The following is a 25,142-nucleotide window of genomic DNA, read 5'->3' on the forward strand; positions in this document are numbered from 1 at the left end:
ATGGGTGGAGGACATGGCAAAAAAAATTGCTTGCTATTTACAGGAGTTAAATAAATTGTATCCCAATAATGCCAGCTCTACAGAAGATGGCAACTTTTAAGTTGAGGCCATTTCTATTTATCGGTTTACTGCAAGGTTTAGACAGGGAGTGGCTGACCTTTTCATTGTTTTTAATTATTTTACAGAAATAAAAATGTGTTGTGCTGCGAGGGAAGAATTCTCTCAGCTCCACTGACCACACAGGAGCAGTGTAGTGCTACAATCACAGACTAGATTTATCCATTGCTCTGCATACTTTGCCCCTTCCATTCTCTTCTTCTAATGTTCATATTATAGCTGATAAGCATATATTCTCCACAAATGTACATATTTAAAAAGAAAAAAAAAAATCATTCATTCATTGTCTGTAACACTTATCCAGTTTAGGGTCGCAGTGGGTCCAGAGCCTACCTGGAATCACTGGGCGCAAGGCGGGAACACACCCTGGAGGGGGCGCCAGTACTTCACAGGGCAACACACACACTCACACATTCATACACACACACACACACCTACGTACCCAGAGGAAACCCACGCAGACACAGGGAGAACACACCACACTCCTCACAGTCACCCGGAGGAAACCCACGCAAACACAGAGAGAACACACCATACTCCTCACAGTCACCCGGAGGAAAGCCACGCAGACACAGGGAGAACACACCACACTCCTCACAGACAGTCACCCGGAGGAAACCCATGCAGACACGGGGAGAACACACCACACTCCTCACAGACAGTCACCCGGAGTGGGAATCAAACCCACAACCTCCAGGACCCTGCAGCTGTGTGACTGCGACACCTACCTGCTGCACCACCGTGCCGCCCAGAAAAAAAAATGTAATTTAACACAAACCTTTACATATATTTGTGACTATCCCAAGGTTAGAATACGATTAGGAAACAGAGCTCACAGCAGAAGAATCACATGCATTCTGTCAGCTCCAATTTGACACTTCTATGACTCAAACAGCTACTCACTCACTGCTAGTTTATTAAAATCTCACCAGTGTCACTCAACAAGACAAAGTCAGAACAAAAGAATATGGTTCTTATCAGGTGCCTTCAGCTTGGTGTACACCAGATGGACAGAGCTCGGTTCTAATCTTCCTGTGTTCAGGACGACGATACCATATCTAAACAGTCCTAAAAACATTTACCAAAGTTCATAGGTAAGGAATGAGCACTTACAAGAAATGGATCTTTTTTCTTTTTTTCCAATATTGCATTTTCTCCACAAAAATAGTAGAAGTTGTGTCTTCGTAAACTGGACTAAGTGCAACAATTACAGTATGTTTTGCTTTTTTTTCCTTTATACTTTTTTTAAATACACAATATTTGTTATACACACACTACTCAAGTGCATTCATGATGTCCCAGGTCTCTTTTTCTTTTCTTTTTTTTTTCCTTTTCTCCATGATACATGTTTTCTTTGGACGCATTAAAAAATCTCGGGATCCTAACACGTATCATGAAAACATAGCAGCTTACAGAAACAATACATGTGCCTTTAAATATAGTCTCACTCATCATACGACAGGTCGCTCCACAAAAATGTACCACAGGTAAAAATTTAGTTTTAGGGTTTTTTTGTTTTGTCTTGTTTTAAGAAAACCTCAAAGCATAAAGAGAAAAAGCTTTACCAGTGAGTACATTTTTATTGCCCAGATAATGTACACAGTCACCAAAGATATGAACCCCTGGTTACCCGAGGTCAGCCTATAGATGTGGATGTGTGTGTGTGTGTGTGTGAGAGAGATCAGTGGGATGCCGAGGTTCCGCTTTCCTCTCCAGCTGCAGACAGCTGCATGAAGAGTTCTCCAAGTTCGTTGACCTCATCTTCAAACTGTGGAACTCCACGGTGCTCACGTTCCTCAATGAAGTCCCACAGCCGAACGGAATTAAGGAACTGAAGGGGAAAAGGAACAGTTTTTTAAGTAAATACGTCTTCTGAAAGTATAATACCGCCCCCCGCTGACATCTCACCTGCGTGAGGACAGGGAGAAGACACTACAGAATAAGAGTCTCTAATACAGTGGTCAGTAAGTTCTAAGAGAGTCATTTTGGAGAAGAAAGTTACCCTAACGTTTCCCTCTGAGCTGAGCTGTTTTCGAGGTTTGTCTGGTTCGGCTCTGGTTCCGTCAGGGTAGGCATGCATGTAGAAACACTTCCCTCCAAACGGACACGTTCCTCTCCCCTGGTCAAAGTACTTGCAGGGCTTCTTGCTGCAAAAAAAAACCAGGACAAAAGAGTCTTTGATGAGAATACTGGGTGAATATGTTTGAGAGAAAGTTCCACATGGCGCTCCTTATAAAAAAAATAAACTTGTTCTTTTAGAAGAAAACGTTTTAAACAAGTGGGGAAACAATAAGTGATAGGAGCAGAGTTACAGCATTGAGGCTCTAATTCACAACACTGAAGGAAATATGGGCTTCTTTGATTCATCACAGGGATGACAAATCTATCTCAGAATAAACACTAAATCATTATTTTTGATGACAGGCTTTTTACAACTGTGGCTTAAGCAAAGCAGACTTTTAAGTTATTTCAAGCTTTAACGGGATCAAAAGCAGTTCACCAGTAGCACTGTGGGGAAGCCTATGGCTGACTTCTAAAGGCAGGACTGGTGGTTGACCTTTGGGTTTCTATTTAAGTGAGTGTGTAATAATCATGTCGCTTTCACCTCACTGCACGAGGAGGGTGTAACTGAACAAGACCATGGAGAACTGCCCCCATTTTCATTATTATACACAACACTGAGATCAGACTCCACAGATCTGCAACACTTAATGGATCTCCGTGAATATATCACATTATTTTAGTTACTGACATATATAAGTATGAATTAAAATGAAAATAGCAGCTTAATTTGCTTTAAAACTGACAATTTTATTAAATTGACGGAAAAACCCGAGCTCGCTACGGAAATTCTTGAATGCAACCGTGACGTCACTGGTGGACAACAGCTGAACAACACCGCAGTAAAACACCGTTATGACTGACTGTTATGACAGTATCTAGCTAAATAACCAACATTATTCATGACAATAGCCTAGCAATAAGCTAAACTCAGATTTAGAGGTACCGTTATTCTTGTAAATGTGATCGAAGTCGAACTCGAATTCATCCGACACTATAAACCTCCGTAATGCAGCTACGCAGCCGAGTATAATCTGAGCCACCGAGTTTAGCAAGTCAAGCTAACGTTAACTAACACCAACTAAAACAGGCGAAGTGAGTGTCCTTACCCTGTTTACCTCCATGTTACAGAGGCTCTTGAACACCTTTCGTTGGTGTCCTTACATGCCCATATTGTTGGAAAAGCGCCAGTGAAATGAGCTACAGATAACGGAGTGAGCGGATGGTCCTTTCCAAAGTGCCCGTTTAAAATTGACAAATTTAGTCCATTTTCTGGATATTTTGGGATCTTTGGGCCATTTGTGCACAGATGTCCCACTGTACATTGAATGATTGCAGCCAAAAACAACACACCTTTTCATCATTTTTCATTAAATTAAGTGCAGCTTCTAGAGTTGTTGTCCACCATCTACGTCACAGACAAGACGCCTATTAGAGTTTCCCAACTCTAATAGGGGGGGGGGACCAACGGTCTTTTAAACCTTATTCCTTGAATTAGTAAGAAATAACATGTTTTCTAACTATCAATAAACACAAGTTAGGAACTCAAATTCCACTGTATTTATTTGTTTGACACTTTCATAGAGCTGCTGCTTAGCCTTTAAAAAGATAGAGCTTCGTTTTCTCACCTGACTCCAGATTTGAATTCCTCAATGAGACGATTCTTTTCATCCTGATCTTCCACCCAGTAGATACTGGGAATAACAAACTCAGAGACCACTCTGCACTCTGGACAAGACCTGGACAACACCCAACAATGCATGCTTACACATTAGATAACGCAGAAAGGCTGAGCATTAGACTGCTCTTCAATAAACCATTCCCTTAATTTAAACTTATTTCCCTATTTTTCATTGACTTTTTACTCCATTAAACTTAAACTTTTCAGTGTTGTTTAGTTGTTTTTAAATGATCTTGTAAACCTAATGCAACTTAATTTTTAAAAGCAGTGTAATTGATATAATTACATTCATTTTGTCAGAAAGGCTGGGTTACGTACTTGATAATCTTGTTCTCAAACTGCTTGGCGCAGCGCCACTGTCGAATGCAGTTGAGGCAGTACGTGTGGCAGCAGCTGGAGAGAATCCCAAACCTTCGCTCAGATGGAGATGCCTTCTCGTACACCACCTCCATACAGATACTGCACACTTTATCCTGACTGTGCTGCACCGCAAACGCCTTCTCCATGTCCATCTCAAACGCCATCATACACATCTGCACAGGACAGACCTCGCGCTTAAACAAGCTTCCTTTATATAAACGTAAGACTATAGACATAGAGTCAAACTCTGAATGCTCACGATCAAGTTACTAAGTGAAAATACGTTAACAGAAACCAACATGATACAGCTGTACTAATTACAGTGCTGAGTTAAACCTTAAATATAGCATTTACCATATTTATAACACCAATTAAAATCACTATGGCAACTGATGACTGATACACAGATAGACAGAGATGAGCTGGTATTGGCCCATAATAAAGGCATTACAGTATCAGAGGTATCAGTAGCAAGTCTTCATTGATATTCTGAAAGAAATTTAGATTGTAGACTTGTGCTGAAAGGTTTGGTGATAATTGTGATTGGATTAACACATCTACAGGCGACCTGAAATATCAGATGTACTCTATAATAAAAACTACAGCCCTCGTTAATTTAAAGGCAACTGCAATATAAACAGAATTAGCATTTCAGCCCTAGTTTTCCAGTGTAAACACTCACTTTCTCATGTGCTGCTCTCTGCTCCGGGTCGTGAGGATGCAAAACCTGCAACCTGCAGATCTCACACATGTCCCCATGAAGATACGGGCAGGTGTTTCCAAAGTGACACTGACCAGCAGCAGCATAAGGACAGAGCTGGGGCTGATGGGGAACGTCAGGGAAAGGGCTGGCTGTGGCTGAACTATCCAGTCCTGCTCGGATGGCATCCAGGTAAGAGTGAGGTTTGGCCTGAGAGTTGTCTCTGTAATCCCAGCAGTCCAGAACCTCTGCACTTTCTGCACTGTAAGGCTGGCCTCTGCTCGCTACACTGTCACTGGCTAAAGCTACAAAGAGAATTGACAGAGTGAGAGCGCAGTTAGGACCCAGACACAGCAAGACAACAAGGACGAATAAACACATAATAAACATGACTTAGGTTAGCTCTGTTTTTGTTCATCACTTAGGTAAAGCATCTCTAAAATCACTCTAGTTTGAGAATAGCCTGTCTGTTACATAGAAAATATATGTTATTTAATTAATCGTCGTTTGGCCATACCTCTGTCTCTCAACACTATCGCTTTCTTAGTGTTTCTGCCAGTATTCGATGGAGGTCCGGGTCCTGGCAGAGATGCCCCTGCGCTGCTGCTGCTGCCCCTATTTGTGTGCTCCACAGGAGGACCACCCCCTCGTCCACCTGGTTTGATGTGATCATATCTGTAGTGCATAATAATACAAGATATAAACTGAATATGGAATTTACAATTCATTAACATGCAAGAGATAAGCACTTTAAAATAAAACAAATAAACAGGGTTTCTACCTGCATCGTTCACCATAAGCACAAATCCCTTTCTGGTAAAATTTACATATCGTTGAGGGCTTGCTCGTTGTCGGATCATGGGAGAACATACACCTGTTCCCCTCTCGACAAACGCCATGAATGAAGTATCTACACAGAGGAAGATAAGAAAAGAAATATTAGGAAGATATGTTTCGTTTGCTGACAATGATGTGGTGACAAACTGGTAAACAGTCAGCCATCCAACATCAAGTAAACCGTGTAGGATGCTTTCATTAATATTATTGTGTAAAAGAATGCTGACATTTCATTGTCTCTTCCTCTCGTGTACATCATGAGCAAATATGTGACCTCCAGTTAAGACTGTTTGACAAAACAAGAGCCAACGCAGACACAACCGTCATTCTCAGTCCTACACTGACACAGGTGGAGTAGTAGTTGCATGTTAACTTTTTGCGTTGGTACAAAAATTTCAGACCTAGCTGTGTTGCTGGAATTCTTAACCCGCTCATTGCCCCAGATGGACACTGGTGGATCCTGTGACCACTCATGAGGACTCCCGGGTGACTAACACACTCTGAAGAACTACTGTTCCAGCAGCACTGCTGTGTCTGATCCACTCGTACCAGCGCAACACACACTAACACATCACCACCACGTCTGTGCCACTACAGTGATGAGAATGATCCACAAACCAAAACATACCTGCTGTGTAGGGGTCCTGGAGTACAGGGTGAAAGGGAGCTAAGGAATGGTCTGTAACTAAATATCAAAACATACGTGTGTCGACTACAAACGGATCCGGTTCATCACTGAAATGAAAGACGAAGCTTTCTGATGAGATCCTGGCCAAGTTGACACTATATGTTGTACCTCAATAATAATAATAATTTAATTTAAATAAACAGTGAATAATTTGAAAGGCCTCTACATTGCTGATAAACTCACACTCACAAAAAACGTCTTCTTCAGCTTCTTAAAATGCTTAAAGTTAAATATATCTCATCAAATCTGCAGCAGCATTTAAGGTGGAACGGAACATTTCCAAAGAGCAGACAATACAGGTTTATCTAAATATATAAATCGATTTATTTTTTTTAAATAAAAAGTCAATGATATAAGCAGTACAGTTGTGTTTACCCTTTGATTTAGTAAAACAGTATATTTATGAAGCCGTTTGTAAAACGAATCAAAACAGTGTCGAATTTTGAGGGAACGCAGAGCGCTAACCGGCTGCAGCTAACACCGCTCTGAAAAGCGTCAAAGTCAACGGTGACACGTTCACAGACGCGTCCAACTCCTTCTCCCTCTGCTCTTTATACCGTTATTATATTTACCCAGCTCTTTTACCTGCAAGTGACTTGCTTCGTAGACATTTCTCATCTCTAATTTGCGCAGTTTATGTTTTATTGCCCTCTCTTACGTTCGTGTGTTACACCTAAATATCTCCGTACATTCAAAAGCGCTTTGGTTCCCCGCAGGCGTTGCCAGAATATTCGATAACAATTAATACCGCGATATTCACAACATTGTGTCCCGAGCACTTTCGGGACATAAATCATCATTTATACTGTCCTCTATGGTTGTGATTATAAAGCCTCATTACTTCTAAGTAGGTTCTTCGAGATAACATTTGTAAAAGCTTATTTCATCAGACTCTGTGCGTCATTACCTGTTTATTTTGTTGTCAAACAAAACGGGATTTTTCAGATTTGCCAAATAATTTAATCTAATACTTCAACTGGGACACACACTAAAACACTCGCGAAAGGACAATATTAACAAGGAGACAGTAAAACAGAAGAGCACAAAATCATAATAAACATCAGTTAATGTTGCTCCATTTTCTCATAATTTACTTATTAACTATGGTTGCGTTTTCAGTCTCTAGGCCACCGTAGCTTTCTATACACATGTGCAGGTAAACACGCATGAGTGTTTAGAATCGACACTCGAGGAACCGAGGAATCGAATCATTTTGTGAAGCACTCCCAGTCACTAGGGCTGGACTGGACTTCAGATGGACAGAACAGTGGTGAAGTTCAGTCACTGTGGCAGAGATATTTTTAATTTTTCAGACCAAACGACCAAGTTATCATCATTCTGTCAACAAAAACAAACTGGTGCTCGGAGAAACACGTGTCCAGTTTGTAACGAGTCTCTTGCTTTTGGACTTTTAGACGCACCTGTGTCGCTTCCATATCCTTTTACAAACGGACACACAGCTCCGTGCTCGTTCCTTCTAGGAGCAAACGACGGACCTCAGTTTTTAGGGTGAGTTTAATGAGCATTTTATTCAAGAAATATTTGTAATTATACATTATTTAATATCTTTTTTTATTTTCAAGGGAATGGAACGATACCGAGTTACACGTTGGAGTCTCAAACTCAAATGGTAAAGTTACAGCACCTTTTCAATAAAGTAGTAGCAACAATAACCTGCAGACAATTTGAATAATACTATTTTATCGAGCACCCATTGTGTCTGTATTAAACACACATCTTGTCTAGTCTCCACAGAAAAGCTTTAAACAACCCTGTAGCAGCGGCCCATGAGCCAAATACCAACAAACCCAATGCCAAGTATAGGATAAAGGGGCATAAATCCCCCAGCATTGCAGCAGGGGCAGTAGTGCTGTCTCGACTAATGGAACAGCATCTAATAACTTAGATATGAATTAGTATGGTAATATGTACCTGACCTTACTAATATTCTTGAGGGTGAATGCCATCAGATCCTCACAGCAATGTAAAGCCTTCTCACAATTGTAGAAGCAGTTGCTGCAGCAACAAGGAGGCACACTGCCTGTAAATACCATTAATTTCAGAAGTTGGATGAAAGGGCGGCACGGTGGTGCAGCAGGTAGGTGTCGCAGTCACACAGCTCCAGGAACCTGGAGGTTGTGGGTTCGATTCCTGCTCTGGGTGACCGTCTGTGAGGAGTGTGGTGTGTTCTCCTTGTGTCTGTGTGGGTTTCCTCCGGGTGACTGTCTGTGAGGAGTGTGGTGTGTTCTCTCAGTGTCTGCGTGGATTCCCTCTGGGTGACTGTCTGTGAGGAGTGTGGTGTGTTCTCCTTGTGTCTGTGTGGGTTTCCTCCGGGTGACTGTCTGTGAGGAGTGTGGTGTGTTCTCTCAGTGTCTGCGTGGATTCCCTCTGGGTGACTGTCTGTGAGGAGTGTGGTGTGTTCTCTCAGTGTCTGCGTGGATTCCCTCTGGGTGACTGTCTGTGAGGAGTGTGGTGTGTTCTCCCTGTGTCTGCGTGGGTTTCCTCCGGGTGCTCCTGTTTCCTCCCACAGTCCAAAAAAAATACACGTTGGTGGGTGGATTGGCGACTCAAAAGTGTCCGTAGGTGTGAGTGTGTGAATGAATATGTGTGTTGCTCTGTGAAGGACTGGTGCCCCCTCCAGGGTGTAATCCCACCTTGCGCCCAATGATTCCAGGTAGGCTCTGGACCCACCACTACTCTGAACTGGATAAGGGTTACAGATAACGAATGAATGAACATCACATTTTGTTCAGGTGAAATATAAAATATATATTGTGTTCTTATAGGTTTGGTCTATAACTACACTCTGTCAGGAATGCAGATGGATCAATGTGGATGGGAACAGTGTGTGTGTATACAGCTGGTCCCACCGTGGAGAGACTCCCTCATAGCTTCTTGGGATAAGGAACTGCAGCTATTTTCAGCACTTTCAGAATGGACTCCAGAGAGGTGGGTGAATTATTTTACGAGTTAACTTAAATGAATTATATGACCAATATATAGGTTGTATAATAGTTATCTAAATGTGTCGGGCAATTTGCCATGGTTCAAATCAACCCTGTCCTGACAGCCTAATGCTAAGGTCCCCAGCACTGTAGTAATATTAGTGTCTGACCACTTTAAGCTCTGCAAGCTGTCAAATCCACACAGACATGATCCAGCATCTAATATGAAGCTTTCACGGAACAAAAGAGGCTTTTACTGTAGGAAAAGGGGACAAAATCCCTATGGATTATTTGATGTAAAAATGTATTTTTGCTTTACAGGTTCCATGAGGAGAGGGAGTTTGGATCTTGTTGTTATGGTTTTGCACTGACTTTCATAAATCACATGCGAGCACTGGACAATAAGGTCTCCCTTAGCAGGAATGAATTCACCACTTCACAAGTTCTTCCCAGAATGAAACGTGCCTCAATGTACATCAAGGTGTATGAAGAAATACTTCAGAGTGGCTTTTACACCATTGAAAAAAATGAGATATCTTCAATTTAGTCAGAATTTCAATTAATTAAAAAAAAGTACCTGGTGGTTAGGGAACTGAGTGTGTAATCGGAAGGTTGCCAGTTCGATCCCCAGAGCCGGTCATGACTGAAGTGCCCTTGAGCAAGGCATTGCTGCCCAGTCACCTTGGATAGGGCTGCCCACTGTTCTGGGAATGTGTGCTCACTGCCCCCTAGTGTTCACAAGTGTGTGTGTGAATGTGTTTTGCACTGCATGTACTGGGTTAAATGCAGAGAACAAATTCCTCTGTGTGCAAGCAGAGTGGTCAATAAAGTGATTTATTCATTCATTCATTATCTGTAACCGCTTATCCAGTTCAGGGTCGCGGTGGGTCCAGAGCCTACCTGGAATCAAGGCGGGAACACACCCTGGAGGGGGCGCCAGTCCTTCACAGAGCAACACAGACACACACATTCACTCAGACACTCACACCTACGGACACTTTTGAGTCACCAATCCAACTACCAACGTGTTTTTTTTTATTTTTGACTGTGGGAGGAAACTGGAGCACCCGGAGGAAACCCACGCAGACACAGGGAGAACACACCACACTCCTCACAGACAGTCACCCGGAGGAAACCCACTCAGACACAGGGAGAACACACCACACTCCTCACAGACAGTCACCCGGAGCGGGAATCAATAAAGTAATTCTATTTCTAATTCTAAAAATGTTTTTTTTTCATATTAAAAATAAAATTGAAATAAGTAACTGCATCTCATTTCAGAGAATGTTAAATTGTGTACTACTTGAGTAAAAATGATAATGCAAAATAACTTACATGATTATGACAAGCAATAACTGCTCAGAACATTTGAAAACTTGCTATGAAAATGACTACATCATCCTGCTTCTTGCCTCCATATCTGAGAACTACTGTTAAGATTTTATGCTTGAATAAACAGTTGGGTGTCTTGATATATCCATATGTGTGAACCTAAACACCCTCTTTTCTTTTTGTGAAGATATGCCCCATCTCCTCACTGACAATACGCTACGCCATACATACGGCTGACAGCATTGTCCACAGACACACCCAGTGTAATTAGATTTGGTTATCTGATCACTAACCATTCTGCCTTTTGTTTCACTCAGATAAACCATTTTCTTACAATAAATACTCTTGTTAAACACACAGAAAAAGGTTTATTTGAACAATTTTTAATGTTTTATATTGTTAAAAAATGTGCAGCAATCACAAAACAAATGAAAACTCTGTGACAGCAGTTTGAGAACAGATGCTACAACCTCTGGCAACACCTTGCTTTCTAAGTATAACATTTTCAAAATAAATTCATTCATAGCCATTACACTTTGAACTTGGTGTCCCCAAACATTAAGATGTATTTTCATATTAAATATACCAGTCTTAAGTTGGGATGTGCATTAAAGCTAGAGAAGTTATAGATAAGCTAGAGATATTGGGCTGTGAAGTGTTAAATGAAGTAGGATTCAGTCGCATTGTTTTATTGTGCTTGTTTTATACTGAACGGTAGAAATGGTAGAAGTTCTACCAGAACATTCTAGACAGGAGGGAGAAACCCAGATCTTCACAGAGGCTGAAGCAATGTTTGTTGTGACATGTCATTTGCACATGCATAAGCATTAAGGAATGTTAAAAAGAACAAACGGTTTCTGTGAAAACGGACACTACTCTTCCATAGGTGTAGGGTTAGCTGACACCTGATAGGCTCGTAACAAATGACCAGTGGACGTCAGACTGTTGAAAACACACCTGTTGGCCTCCACTGCATCCGGACCCTGGCTGCCAGAATGAAGCAGGAAGCTGAGGAGAGAAGTGTTCTCCCTCGATGGATAAGAGTGTGATTAAATTCAGCCACTGTAACAAGGACATCTTTTGTTTCTTTGTCCCAGAGCAATGCCCTGAATGTGGTGTAAGCTTCAGCGGCAGGAGGCTGGAGGAAGCCCCCATCAGTGTGCCTGACCCCTTCTCCAACGGACACAAAGCTCCATGTGCCTTTCTCGTTGCCCCAACAGAAGACAACATCCTCAGGTATGGAATGAGTACGACCAGTTCAGAGTTAAACCAGAGTGATGCGTGAAATTGTACCTTTTTCTTTCAGAGAATTTGATGGCGGGTCAGATCTACACACTGGAATCACTGACACAAAGGGTATGTCTGTCTGTCTTGAAGATTCTTCTACAACATTTTGAGACTCGTTTAACAGTCAGCATCCAGCAAAACTGATTTTTAAAATGGTCCGAATGTTAAAAATATACTTAATACCTTTTTGAAAAAACAAAATAATTATTTTTCTAATTAATGTCGTAACTACAATGTAATATACACTAGCATTCTGTGTTCCAGACAGGTGTCTAAGATAATCCCAGAGAATCTATTTTAAAATAAATACTTCTACATAACTATGGAACAAATGTATAAAACTATTTTCCTTAATTGTTTTTAAGGTGTGGTTTATAACTACACCAAAACAGGGGTCCGCAGAGACCATCAAGGATGGGAGCGGTGCATTAGTGTGCCCTTAGTTCAGCCAGACATGTACAACCTCATCAATCAGTGGGACCGGTATCTGGAGAAATTTTCCGCTGCTCAGATGTGGGATCCACTGTGGAAAAAGTAGGTCTATATCTGTTACATTGAGGGTCAATGGACATGTTTAAGATGGTGACTGGGGAGGTCCGATCTTCATCTGAAAGGAATACGCCAACATTTAAATTTCTAAGCTCTGTTCTCAGTTATGGCAATCATTTAGAAGTATGGGGTTGTTATTTCTCAAGCTCATCCACTTTTTGCTGCACGTTCAACAGTCTGAATTAAGGCAGAAATAGCTGTCGTACTCGTGCAAATTTGTCTTTATTTTGCATCTTCTTTAGACGTCATACATTACTTTATTTTGAAGCAGCATGTAGCTACTTTTCTAAGTATTGTGTATTTCTTCCTCCAAACATCTCCTGTGGCTTTATGAATCACTGATGACTCTGATTTTTAACCGAAAAACAAACTCATCATCATTCAGAGGCTCTTTGTTTTTTCAATCCGTCCTCTGCAGCTTTGATGAAGAGAACCACAACTGCTACAGCTACACCCTGATGTTCATTAACTGCGTCCTGGCCACACAGTCAAAACGAGCCCTCAGCAAAGACGAGTTCACACAGACTTTCATCCTGCCACGGGTCAAAAGGGCATCAAAGTACAGCATGTTGTATCGGGAGATCTCCCAGAACCACTTCTACATCGTGGACAGTCCGAAGAGAGACTCGCGTGAAGGTCAGAGTGATGAAGAGGAAGAAGGAAAGAGCAAGTCCTGAACTGGTGTTCCTCGTCTAAGAAAGTTTGTTTTTATATAACGATAAGTACATTAATCCGTCTCACGTAGGACGATACGTTTAAGCTCAAGAACTGCCTACAGCAGGAGCGGTGAACTCAGGGCTAGAGACCAGCACAAGCGGGGTTTCCATTCAAAGGAGCAGATTTAAAGAAAATCTCTGAAAAGCCAGTAAATAAACGTCTATAAGCGTCTAGTTTGGACAAATGGACATGTTTGAGTCTTTATTTGGTAAGTTTTGACAGTCTTATGTGAGTTGTACATGGCTGTGTTCCTAACATTTCATAGATATCAGGCAGAATGAGCAGTGGCCCATTCAATAACAGCTGTAGCCACTAATTTACTTTCATTTACTAAAATGAATGCTATCAGAAGGAAAAGAAAAATGTCAATTTCTTTTCAAATCAAACTACCTCCACGCATAAAGAAACTATGACGTTTAGGCCTTTTTCCCTGTTGTTATTTTAATGTGCATGTTCAAAAACAAACCTTTGTCGGGTTTGGTGGTTTATCTGTGGTAATCCCGAAATATGCAGGTACCCAGCCGTACAGGACTCACAGGCTCCCTACCAGTATTTATTAAATGTTGTTTTCTCCATTGTAAGGTCTACTGCTGGATCTTGTGTTTCAATAAACTATTATTTGTCTTTACGTCTATATGTCTACACACCCTTCTTTCTTTGTGTGACAATACCCCCCCGCCTTCGTATTGACAATGAACTAAGCCCATTACATAAGGCCCACTGCATTGTCTGAGGCTGCACCCTGTCTAATTAGATTCGTCGACTGGACCACTATCGTTTTACCTATTGTTTTCTGTTGGTAATCCAAGTTTAGCCCTAGCTTAAATAAACAGCCATTATCAGATGAAACAAACACAAGGAAACTGAATTACTCAATTACACTCGGGGTGTTTTTTAACATCCAAATATATTCCGCACAGCAACTTACTGGTAAACAAGCAAAATGTTCTAAATTTCATCCTGCTCTGTTCGTTCCCGTGAAGATATCCACCTGCTTACAATAAGCTCCTGTAACAAAATCCAACCACAAAAGCAAAGGCCAAGTCAGAAAGACAGGTCAGATATAAATATATTAATGAACCCTAAGAGCGAGGGAAATATCTGACCTGAACTCTGACCCTTTTCAAAAACTCTGGTGAGGACACCTCCTCTTTCTTCAGATCTGAGGGTGTGATTATGTAACACAGCATCAGCTCCTGCAAAGAAAACCAAAAGTCAGAATATGAGCACTAGAACCTTCTGGAAAACTACTCATCCAGCTGTTCTTCAGCTGTGCCCCATCTTTCCCCCTTCGCTGCAACGCTTAATTTTATACACACTGTGTGTTTGGTTGAAGCTCTCTGCTGAAGATACGCTCTTACCTTTGAGACATTACCAGTAATTCTGCTCAAAGCAGCAAAAGACCTCCAGGTAAAGGGTCTCAGAGCAGCACCTTGGAATGACTCATCAACTCTCTCCACCACAACCGAGTAGCTGCAAATAACAATAGAAGCAGTTGTAGTAACTTGCACATGTCTCCAAAATGTTGATTAATAAATGTCTGTAGCTTTAAATCACATCAATCCATTTTCTATAACACTTTGCAAATGTGATAATTCAATGATCAAGGACACAGTCCAGAATGGATTCACTGTTTTCTATTCAGGTGGTTTGTTGATTTTGTTTGGACTGTTTTTTTTTATTCAGGTTTTTGATTTCAACCTCTTCTTCCACTCTAGGCCTAATACACTGACACAGACCCATTTATCCACTATTTCGTTCCATGTTGTTCATGTAAAGCTGAGATAAAAGAGTAACACTAACCTTGCATGATAAAACGGCGGTCCTTTCCGATAGAGCGCTGTTGAAGAAACCAAAATATTTAAGACAAGGCTAGTACTGCCTCTGGAACAAAGACACAAGTAACTCTACACTACTCCGGACACGAGAGTAGCGTGTCCGAAGTGTGGCCGAGAAGCAATGACTTCAGTCTCGTGCTCTTCAAGTTCACTGCCAAGAGTCAGTTTCCTGGCCTTGACATTCAAACAGTGGGGGAACAGGTAAGGGGATCAAGGAAAGCAATGCTTAATCCATCTAAATAATTTACCCATCATCCTCCAGTGATATCGGAAATTCTCTCGCTGTGATTGCAATCGGGTGTGGAGTTTGACATCAAGAAATGAGACACAACTGTCCAATTCCTCTGATGACAAGTTTCCCAATTCGGGTCGCTTCGCCCTGTGTTTTGTAAACATCCACTAGGAAATTTGGAAGGGCTTTTGGAAGGCCCTTTATTTACATTTTAACAGATCCAAGGATCCTATTTATTTTTCATGGGAAGCATTAGTTTTCCTGGCATGTCAGAAGTGGAACATCAGAAATGTGCTTTCTTACTTAAATCTGTCCCATATTTAATCCCAGATTTGGGAACCCAGCCTTTACTACGGAAATAGTGATAGGCTGCGTAGGTGATCTCAAAGTTGGGCTGAACTGATCGAAACAGTCTCCAAGCTTGAAGCACTGACAGGGGTTCCTGGGGAAAAAAAAAAGTTAAAATATATAATTTCTAATTTAACCATCTGGAAAATATGACATGACCATCTATAGAGCTTGTGTGTTCTCTTTATGACACGTGGAAAACTTACCCCATCGTAGTAAATTGATAAGCATCCTAAAGCATAAACCAGAAAGAAAGCCTAGAAGATAAAAGAGCATGAGTGATTAGTAATGAAAGAAAACACTCCCCTGATAAGTCACACTAAAGCTCAGTAGCCTTTTTTCTGTTAGTCTATGTGGGTGGGAATAGGTTCACTTAGGAATTTTTTGTGAATTGCACTGTCACTGCCAATGTTTTAAACTTATGATAGCTTTTTACCATCACTTAACACCAGTGCATTTGACTGGAAGGTAAAAACTACACCAGGGTCAGTAAATAACCGAACATAACATTTCTGACCGTTTGCCATGACCCTCAGAATACACCCTTGGGTAAATTCTATCTGTAATGAATTAGGTTTTATTCTTATTCATCAACTGGAGTATTAAAGTCAGCACGTTTATCCTTCAGGGAGGCCTGTGTTAATATTGGCTTGTGGCAGAAGGGGGCACGGACAAGCCACAGCTGAACATTTTCACAGCTTCATCTACTGTTTGTACTGGCTCTACGTGTTGAATTCCCTTTATTAAATCCAGCTGTGACAATACGGTTTACTTGAGGTATTTATCATGTCCTGATCTGAGTAGTAGTAGGCCACTGCAGTAGGGCCTTATACAAGATACAGCTGTACATAATGAATGCATATTAAAATGAAAGCATGTGCGTTACCTCTTCATAACTGAGCTGTAGGTATTCCATCATGTTAAAGGGGTTGATTCTGCAAACAAGCTTGGCTGTACTGACCTTGAACACAGGAAAGAATTAAACATGAAGTGCATGTGTGTTTGATAAATGAATGGAATCTAAAACTTAGTCCAATTAATACAGCTGTGAATTTGCTTTGCCAGTTATTTTTGTCATTTGCTCAATTAAGAATGAAACAAAATATGGATTTACCTAATAATGGATGCCCCAATCTGACCCTTAGAAGGCAGAGTTATCACCTCCAACAAAAAAAAGCATGGTGCATTTTTTACTTAACTATTTCTCACTCATAGCTCGCAGTTTATTATCATATCTGTTAATTATGTAATTACATTTTAAAAAGTACTGTAAATGTACGATAATGAATCTAGAATTCAGAGGTTTAAGATCAACCCCTTCATCATTCTGGCATCTCCTATTTTTTGTATGCTTGTATATATTTACCCTGGACTCATCATCCTGTTCTGGATCCCCACAGCTTCCTTCACAGGGTTCCTCCACCAGAACATATCCATGAGCTACAGACGACCTATTGTTTTCTGGATCAAACTTGGACAGGACACTCATAATCTGGCTTTCTTCCAGTTTACATCCACAGTGCACAATCCAGTCATCATGTCGTTTGCATTTCACCTTGGCAAGCGCATTCGGATCGACCTGCTCAGGTTCTTGAGGATAGAGTTTAGCTAGAGGATCATACAGAGGATCTCCTTGCCTACGTGTTTTCAAGGCTTCAGAGCTGTCTGAGTGCTTCCCTTCCTCATTCTGACCATTTCCAGTCGCTACAAAATCCATTGACTGCTCCTGATTTAAACAATCTAAAGATGGAGCCTTTGATGCTCCCAAATCTGGACTTTCCTTTTCTCTAAATTGTTCTTCATTTTCATGCTCTTCAGTTGGTTCTTGTCTTATATCCAGATCAACTGGACGTGTTAACTTTTCCAAAACTTGATCGACAACCTCTTCATCTAATCCCTGAGCCAGAAGAGCAGAGCGGGCCATTCTCACATGTTTCTGATATCTAAAACAGAAGAAAGATTGCATGTTTAAATTGACTGCACAGTTTAAAATGGCAGCATGGGCATTCATTCATTCATTATCTGTAACCGCTTATCCAGTTCAGGGTCGCGGTGGGTCCATTGGGCGCAAGGCAGGAATACACACTGGAGGGGGCGCCAGTCCTTCACAGGGCAACACACACACTCACACATTCACTCACACACACACACACCTACGGACACTTTTTGAATCGCCAATCCACCTACCAATGTGTGCTTTTGGACTGTGGGAGGAAACCGGAGCACCCAGAGGAAACCCACACAGACACAGAGAGAACACACCACACTCCTCACAGACAGTCACCCAGAGGAAACCCACGCAGACACAGGGAGAACACACCAAACTCCTCACAGACAGTCAACCGGAGGAAACCCACGCAGACACAGGGAGAACACACCACACTCCTCACAGACAGTCAACCGGAGGAAACCCACGCAGACACAGAAAGAACACACCACACTCCTCACAGACAGTCACCCGGAGGAAACCCACGCAGACACAGGGAGAACACACCACACTCCTCACAGACAGTCAACCGGAGGAAACCCACGCAGACACAGGGAGAACACACCACACTCCTCACAGACAGTCAACCGGAGGAAACCCACGCAGACACAGGGAGAACACACCACACTCCTCACAGACAGTCACCCGGAGGAAATCCACGCAGACACAGGGAGAACACGCCATACTCTTCACAGACAGTCACCCGGAGGAAACCCACACAGACACAGGGAGAACACTCCACACTCCTCACAGACAGTCAACCAGAGGAAACCCACGCAGACACAGGGAGAACACACCACACTCCTCACAGACAGTCAACCGGAGGAAACCCACGCAGACACAGAAAGAACACACCACACTCCTCACAGACAGTCACCCAGAGGAAAGCCACGCAGACACAGGGAGAACACACCACACTCCTCACAGACAGTCAACCGGAGGAAATCCACGCAGACACAGGGAGAACACACCACACTCCTCACAGACAGTCACCCGGAGGAAATCCACGCAGACACAGGGAGAACACACCACACTCCTCACAGACAGTCACCCCGGAATCGAACCCACAACCTCCAGGTCCCTGGAGCTGTGTGACTGTGACATTACCTGCTGCACCACCATGCCGCCCTAGCATGGGCATATTATAGATATTATCCTGGTTAATAATTTTTGGCAAGTTATAACAATCACAGTATATTTTTCTCTTAGTTTAGTAACTTGCAAGCGAGCATCTTCACTGGACTGCTCAATATGCCAATTCTATCATATCAGCTAACAGATATTCACACAATTATAGCACCTAGCAGCAAAGGTGAATAAAATATATATATAAAAAAGCAATCATAATTAAGAGGCTTCAAATGACCTACCTTGATAAGGTGATAACAGGAAAATATTTTTCACCTGCGTCTAGATATAGAGAATAATAAAAAAAAATTGGCATTTTATTATATTGTATTTTAACATACAATTATAAGCATAGTTTGTCAGGATGAAACCATGCCCAATAACACCCACATTCATATCGTTCTGAAATACTGTGCTCTGGTCTGCTTCTCGACATAATTCCCTTTCCAAAGTAACCCTATAAGAGACACAAAAGGCAAAGGAAAAATGTAAATTTAAAAAAGGTATATGACTATGATATGTTTATTTTTGAATATGAAACAAGACATGTTAAATAGAAAGGAATTTATTATTATAAAACAATTAAAAAGTAAAGCAAAAATATACCAGCTCACCTGTCCATACAGGGCTTGAATGTGGTTTGGTTCTTGGACAACAACATGTTGATTAATAATTTCAGCTTTGTAAACAAGGTTTATCTGAGGTGGAGAAGACTCTTCATTAATTGGAACAGGGAGTGGGCTCTCAAAGGTTTCATAAACTTTTGGCCTTCTTTTTGGGGCCTGGAACACAGCTTCCATCTCTGCTAGGAAATATTAATAATAGTAATAATAATAATAATGAATATAGGTATGAAATAGAATTTGAATGGTAGTTAAAAAGTTTACAAGGAGTAATTTCTTCAGTAATTCACATGTTGTTCTGTCCTGTCCTGTCCACTCAGCCATAGTCCCATTTACCTCCTATTCTTTGGGATATATCTTAACAACCCTTCTAATGAAAATTTAAGTTTAATTAAATTTGTAAAACTGAAGTTCAAATTTTATAGTTATATTTTAGATTATAACACAAGAAACATCACAGAAAGCTAAATGAGAATTTATATATATTAAATATTATATATATTAGCCATTATGCATTTATTAAGCGACGTTTTCCCAACTGAAATTAGGTTGGATTCTGCTGAACTATTTAAGGTGGAACGGATAATTCCAGTAAAACATCCAGCTAACGATATCCTCACCGAAAACCGCTATTGAAATACTTTCAGCAGAGAATTTACGAACAACTTTAAACACAATTTCTATACTTTTCTCTCGTATAAGCGGTAGTAAAACCCCAATTTAAGCTCCTTTAACTTACTTCATCTCATGCTAGGCTAATCTTCACTGCGTTGTTACAGTCAACACAGACCGGGTTCCTGAGCTCAACTTGGTTCCTGTCTACACCACGTGGCCAAAACTATTTGGACACACACTTTGCCAACGTCTGAAATTAAAGGTGTCACTCCGTTGTTTGTATGAAGTTTTGCTGCTGTAGTAAAATTTCATACTCTTTTATGGTATTCATCCAAAAGTGAAAATGCTAGATTATTGTAAGTTCACTTGTTTTTTTTATTTGTTATCTTATTTATTAGGGGTTATTTGTGTGTGTGTGTGTGTGTGTGTGTGTGTGTGTGTGTGTGTGTGTGTGTGTGGAAATTAAGTAAACCATGTCCATTTATTCAAATATGTCCAAATATCCTACTCTACTCACAAGCTTCATGCATAAAACCCAGATAAAAACTTTAGCAAACCTTTAATCTTCTATTAAATCAATAAAAAACATCTCTTTTCATTAAAATATACATTTTCTGTTTTTCCCAATGCCTTAAATATTATTTAGATGTAACCTTAAACCTTTCCATTCATTCATTCATTCATTCATGCAGATCTATCTCCCTGTCTGTATTTCCACGCACACTTCCAAAGCTCCCCTTCAGCTCAAAAGCCCTTTTTGCAATTGGTTGTTAGGTTTATGACATAATAAACACTAGCTGTCTAAATCCTGTCTTTCAAGACTGGCTTCGGAAGACTGCAGTTTCAAAGAGGAAATACTTAGCCATGTCTTTGACTACTTATATAATTCTTAAACTCTCTTCAAACTTCTAGACACACAGACATGTTTACAAGGTAAAAACAAACAAACAAACAATACATTTGCTTTAAAAATGCATAAAGCAGACAGAAAAGCCTTTTTTTGCTGTTGTTCACATTATCACTCTTAGTCAGAATAGTTTCATTTACTCATTTCCAGTAAAATGGGATGGACTTTTGTGAAGCTGAGTATCTTCACACTCATTCCTCTACTGCTTCTCAAGTTTATTTTTGAGGAAAGAATCATGTTTTTCCTTAGTTTCCATTTTAATCACTTATATTTAGTACCAAAGTTTTTGTTTTTTCTAGCTTTGTTTTCTGGTGTTGGTTCAGTTCTGGATGCTTCAATCAATCAATCATTCAATCAGGATTTTTTATATCAACTTACAAATCCTACAAATATAATACACAGTGCAGTGCAAAATGATACCAGACAAAAATATATAAAGCAGTGCTGTAAAACAATGAAATAAAATATTAACACAATTAACAATTAACACAATTAAACAATTAAAACAATACACAACATAGTAATGAGTTTAAAAATGGGACAACAATAAGTTAATGATAAAATATGATCAAAACCCTACTAGAATAGTTTGGTATATCACTTATTAGCTTTAGCGTTTTATTTTAGTCTACAAGGTTCTGAATAGAACAGACCAGAGCCGTTTAGTGAGATGTCCAACTGGAGGTCCAGAGTATGTAAGGTTCCAGGGTATGTGCCGATATAGGTCTCTGTTAGAATGACTAATCATTGAAGGTTAAAATGGGGTATGAATTCTGCATTCACAAAAATCTTCCTGAAATGTTATCTTGCAGCACCAGTCTTAGAAAATATATGGTTTTAAAACACAACTTGAGTGGAGCTGTGAAAATCTTACATCAGCCAGTAGGGGGAATTCTTTACCAGTAAGGCCTTGGAGAAGTGAAGTATCATAGAGGGCATCATGTCCAACACCAGTCTTTTACAAATATCACAGAGAAAGGATAATGTTGCTACATAAAAACAAACAGACTCAATATGAGAGTGTGCAAATAGCATAAGAAATATATTTGTCCATTTTCATACATTTTCAAATTAATTTCATAATTGTGATTTACATTTATACATCAACAATGCCTAGTTATTCCCCCAGTACTGAGAACTCTGAAATAAAACCTGCACTGTAAATAAACTGTAAATTGTAAATAATAAACTGTAAACTGTAAATAAATGTGTAAATAAACTGTAAATTGTAAATAATAAACTGTAAACTGTAAATAAATATGCAAATAAACTGTAAATTGTAAATAATAAACTGTAGACTTTAAATAAATGTGTAAATAAACTGTAAATTGTAAATAATAAACTGTAAACTGTAAATAAATGTGTAAATAAACTGTAAATTGTAAATAATAAACTGTAAACTGTAAATAAATGTGTAAATACATGTGTAAATAAACTGTAAATTGTAAATAATAAACTGTAAACTGTAAATAAATGTGTAAATAAATGTGTAAATAAACTGTAAATTGTAAATAGATGTATGATTATTAATAAAACATAAATAATAAATAAACATTATTAAATATTATCACACATTATACTGTATTATTATTTTCATTATAAATTAAGAAAACTAAATGAAAGTAAATGTGTAAAGTTTAATGATGAAATATAATGGACAAATGCAATTTTCACTTAATTATTTTTCACATAACATCAACATCTTCTTTGGCACTATTCAGAACCCTGAAAAACCTCACTGATAATAATGAGTAAAGTCTAATTAGAAAATACATTTGATAATCACACTTTCAGTGCAAATAAACACAAATAAATATTTAAAATCAACAGAACTTTGTTTGTTTACCATCCACCAAAGCCTCAAAACGCCTGATTAAATGTTTGGCCGTGGATGTGGACGACAAGCCAGAAAGCTTGTTTTTGTGGAGGTGCACTGAAGCCAAACCTACGAGTGAATTTGTGCAATGAGTGACCGCAACGATTCTCCGCTGGTCAGAGCTGAGAGGACAAAGTTCTGCAGACAGCCAGAAACTAAAAAAAGGCTTTGAAACTGGAGTTTCTGAGAAGTGTCGCTGGTGGAAATTAGACTCGCTCAGAGAGAAGAACGGGCTCCAAACAAGCTCTTGACTCACAGTTCATCCCTTCACTTTCTAAGAAGAACCTATAGTCTCAGGAATCTTGTCTGTCCATCCTCTTCTATATTTAGCATGCTGAAAAAAAATGTTGAAAATATTTACCATGTTGGCATGCACACATACACACACACACACACACACACACACACACACACACAACAACAACACACAAATAAGTATTTATATAGAAACAGGTAGTGAGATATTACATTGTTTTAATGTTTATATGTATCTGAGTGTATCTATGCGTATACAGGACCTACATGTATATGAATATGTAAATATATATTCACTAAGTTAATATAAATATGAACGAAATATTCCATAAGTAATCTATGGAATAAAATCTTATTTGTAACAATATAAAAGTATCTATATGTGAATATTCACAAGCTGTCGTGAAGAACACAAGCATAAGCGCGGTACACCCATAGAGTTCAGTTCTTTTTTTATTTAGAAGCTTGTCTGCAGACACTGAGGTGAACACTGTGCCCACTTCAGCGAGACAGTGCTGACGATAATAAAACCTTGTTAAATGGCACTAAGGTGATAAGTATTTCTTATGAGTGTTCAATGAAATGAAGCGTTTATGTTTGTTTTTTTCCATTGTGGTTACTTTTATAAGCTTGTTCAGTTTAGTGTGAAACCACTGTGTGGTTAGTTACAATCAGTTGTGGACAGAACAGAAGCACAAGCATGTGGCTCTGACTGACACACTATTTATAACACTGTATTTTGTCAAAAAAAAGAAAGAAAGAAAAGAAAACATCTGCATTTCCTGCAAAGTGTGGAACGGAAGGATATAGTTCTAGTGTTCAGCTCAAAAATCAATTGCAGAACAGCATCTAGTCACATTTTTACAGGAAACAATATTTAAATGAAATAAAAGCGAGCTGCAGTTGATATGATTTTTATAATTTATTTGATGATTCACTTGGGGCATGAAACTGGACCTAAATATGAATTAAACTCAATAAATACGTAGTAAAATAGCTGTAAAATGGGCAATGATTTATAGAAACAAGAAGGTTGTATTAATTGTGTATGTTTGTGTATTGTTTCTGTTTTTGGGAAAATCGAATATGTTCTTAATGTAAAGCAAATATATTGTTTCTAATTCTTAATTACAGAATGTGCTCAGGGTATTACACTTCAGAGCAGAGGTCTCCAAATTGTAGTGTTTGCACTGCTCATCCAGCTTCATCTTCAGCAATGAAGGGTGTTATATGGGTTTTTGTCTTATGTGGAGTTGCAGCTTCTACTGTTCTGATTCTGGAACGTTCCTGTGGGGATCTGATGGCCAAGGGCTACAAACGTACACGTGTCGTCTATAAGAGTTAGAGACAGATCTGAATACACAGCAGCAGGTGTTTTGCTTCAGACATCAGATGAACACCCTGAAATTCACGTGCCACATCTAAACACTCTACGCAGATGGGAGCTGCTGTGTTTGAGGAACCACAAAACACACGAAACACACAAAAGCTTTCCCTAAACCCAGTGCTATCTTTGGCCTCCTTCCTTCAAGAGCGTTTGAAGCAGGAAAATGTATTTTTTGAAATTGTTTGGCAGCGTCCACTGAGAATCTTGGCAGGGGCTGGTCACCGGAGACTTGGTAGTAACAAAGTAAGGATATGCTGACATGGCACAAAAGCACATTTAATCATCATCATCAAAACAGGCAGCAGAGCAGAGTCCAGGACGAGTCCAAGCCAAAGTCTTTAGCTCTGTCTATTCTTCTGGCCTTCAGAGAGAGAGAGAGAGAGAGAGAGAGAGAGAGAGAGAGAGACTTTCTTTCTAAAAGCAGCTTTAATGAAACAATCTCAGCTGTAGGACTTTCTCCTGTGCTTTTGCTAGTTACAGACTCCTGTTATTGGCCTAAGGTTAATTTTGGACCATCAGTAGACACCTGACAATAGAATTCCACAGAGTTCATCACATAATCTGCAGTAGCTCCAGATCTGTGGCTGATTCCCTTCACCTTGAAAATGCTCTTGATGTGTTTCTGTCTCACACCTGAGTCAAGAACATGAAAAGCCTGGGAAACAACCT

General features: G+C 39.8%; 4 protein-coding genes across 6 annotated transcripts; 2 read left to right on the plus strand and 2 right to left on the minus strand.

Annotated features, from left to right (window-relative positions):
* Positions 1-996: 996 nt before the first annotated feature.
* On the minus strand, positions 997-7,154 carry mkrn2 (makorin, ring finger protein, 2). Its single transcript, XM_066670783.1, has 8 exons — positions 7,030-7,154; positions 5,701-5,829; positions 5,437-5,594; positions 4,902-5,224; positions 4,178-4,392; positions 3,807-3,917; positions 2,120-2,264; positions 997-1,948 (listed from the first exon to the last, which is right to left on the minus strand). Exons 1-8 carry the CDS (start codon positions 7,053-7,055, stop codon positions 1,799-1,801), a joined length of 1,257 nt encoding a protein of 418 aa, XP_066526880.1. The 5' UTR covers positions 7,056-7,154; the 3' UTR covers positions 997-1,798.
* Positions 7,155-7,631: 477 nt separating this feature from the next.
* Positions 7,632-11,940, plus strand: mkrn2os.1 (MKRN2 opposite strand, tandem duplicate 1). Of its 2 annotated transcripts, XR_010802613.1 has the most exons (5): positions 7,632-7,953; positions 8,028-8,074; positions 9,231-9,393; positions 9,711-10,592; positions 11,822-11,940. XR_010802613.1 is itself a non-coding variant. In XM_066670784.1 (4 exons), the coding sequence occupies exons 1-4, from the start codon at positions 7,700-7,702 to the stop codon at positions 9,934-9,936; spliced, it is 690 nt and encodes a 229-aa protein (XP_066526881.1). In that variant the 5' UTR covers positions 7,632-7,699; the 3' UTR covers positions 9,937-11,050. The 2 variants fall into 2 exon arrangements, 1 of the variants encoding a protein (XP_066526881.1); XM_066670784.1 differs by lacking the exon at positions 11,822-11,940 and having other exon boundaries at positions 9,711-11,050.
* On the plus strand, positions 11,758-13,417 carry mkrn2os.2 (MKRN2 opposite strand, tandem duplicate 2). Its single transcript, XM_066670785.1, has 4 exons — positions 11,758-11,960; positions 12,031-12,080; positions 12,377-12,545; positions 12,979-13,417. Exons 1-4 carry the CDS (start codon positions 11,758-11,760, stop codon positions 13,235-13,237), a joined length of 681 nt encoding a protein of 226 aa, XP_066526882.1. The 3' UTR covers positions 13,238-13,417.
* A 282-nt stretch (positions 13,418-13,699) lies between these two features.
* On the minus strand, positions 13,700-20,264 carry tsen2 (TSEN2 tRNA splicing endonuclease subunit). Of its 2 annotated transcripts, none has more exons than XM_066670780.1 (12): positions 20,173-20,264; positions 19,425-19,615; positions 19,201-19,267; positions 19,053-19,092; positions 17,062-17,638; positions 16,582-16,656; positions 15,902-15,952; positions 15,651-15,789; positions 15,081-15,117; positions 14,639-14,750; positions 14,384-14,473; positions 13,700-14,285 (listed from the first exon to the last, which is right to left on the minus strand). In XM_066670780.1, the coding sequence occupies exons 2-12, from the start codon at positions 19,608-19,610 to the stop codon at positions 14,226-14,228; spliced, it is 1,434 nt and encodes a 477-aa protein (XP_066526877.1). In that variant the 5' UTR covers positions 19,611-19,615; positions 20,173-20,264; the 3' UTR covers positions 13,700-14,225. The 2 variants fall into 2 exon arrangements, with proteins under 2 accessions (XP_066526877.1, XP_066526878.1); XM_066670781.1 differs by having other exon boundaries at positions 19,425-19,612; positions 20,173-20,257.
* Positions 20,265-25,142: the final 4,878 nt, after the last annotated feature.

Source organism: Hoplias malabaricus, chromosome 5 (assembly GCF_029633855.1).
Source record: "Hoplias malabaricus isolate fHopMal1 chromosome 5, fHopMal1.hap1, whole genome shotgun sequence".
NCBI classification, from domain to species: Eukaryota; Metazoa; Chordata; class Actinopteri; order Characiformes; family Erythrinidae; genus Hoplias; species Hoplias malabaricus.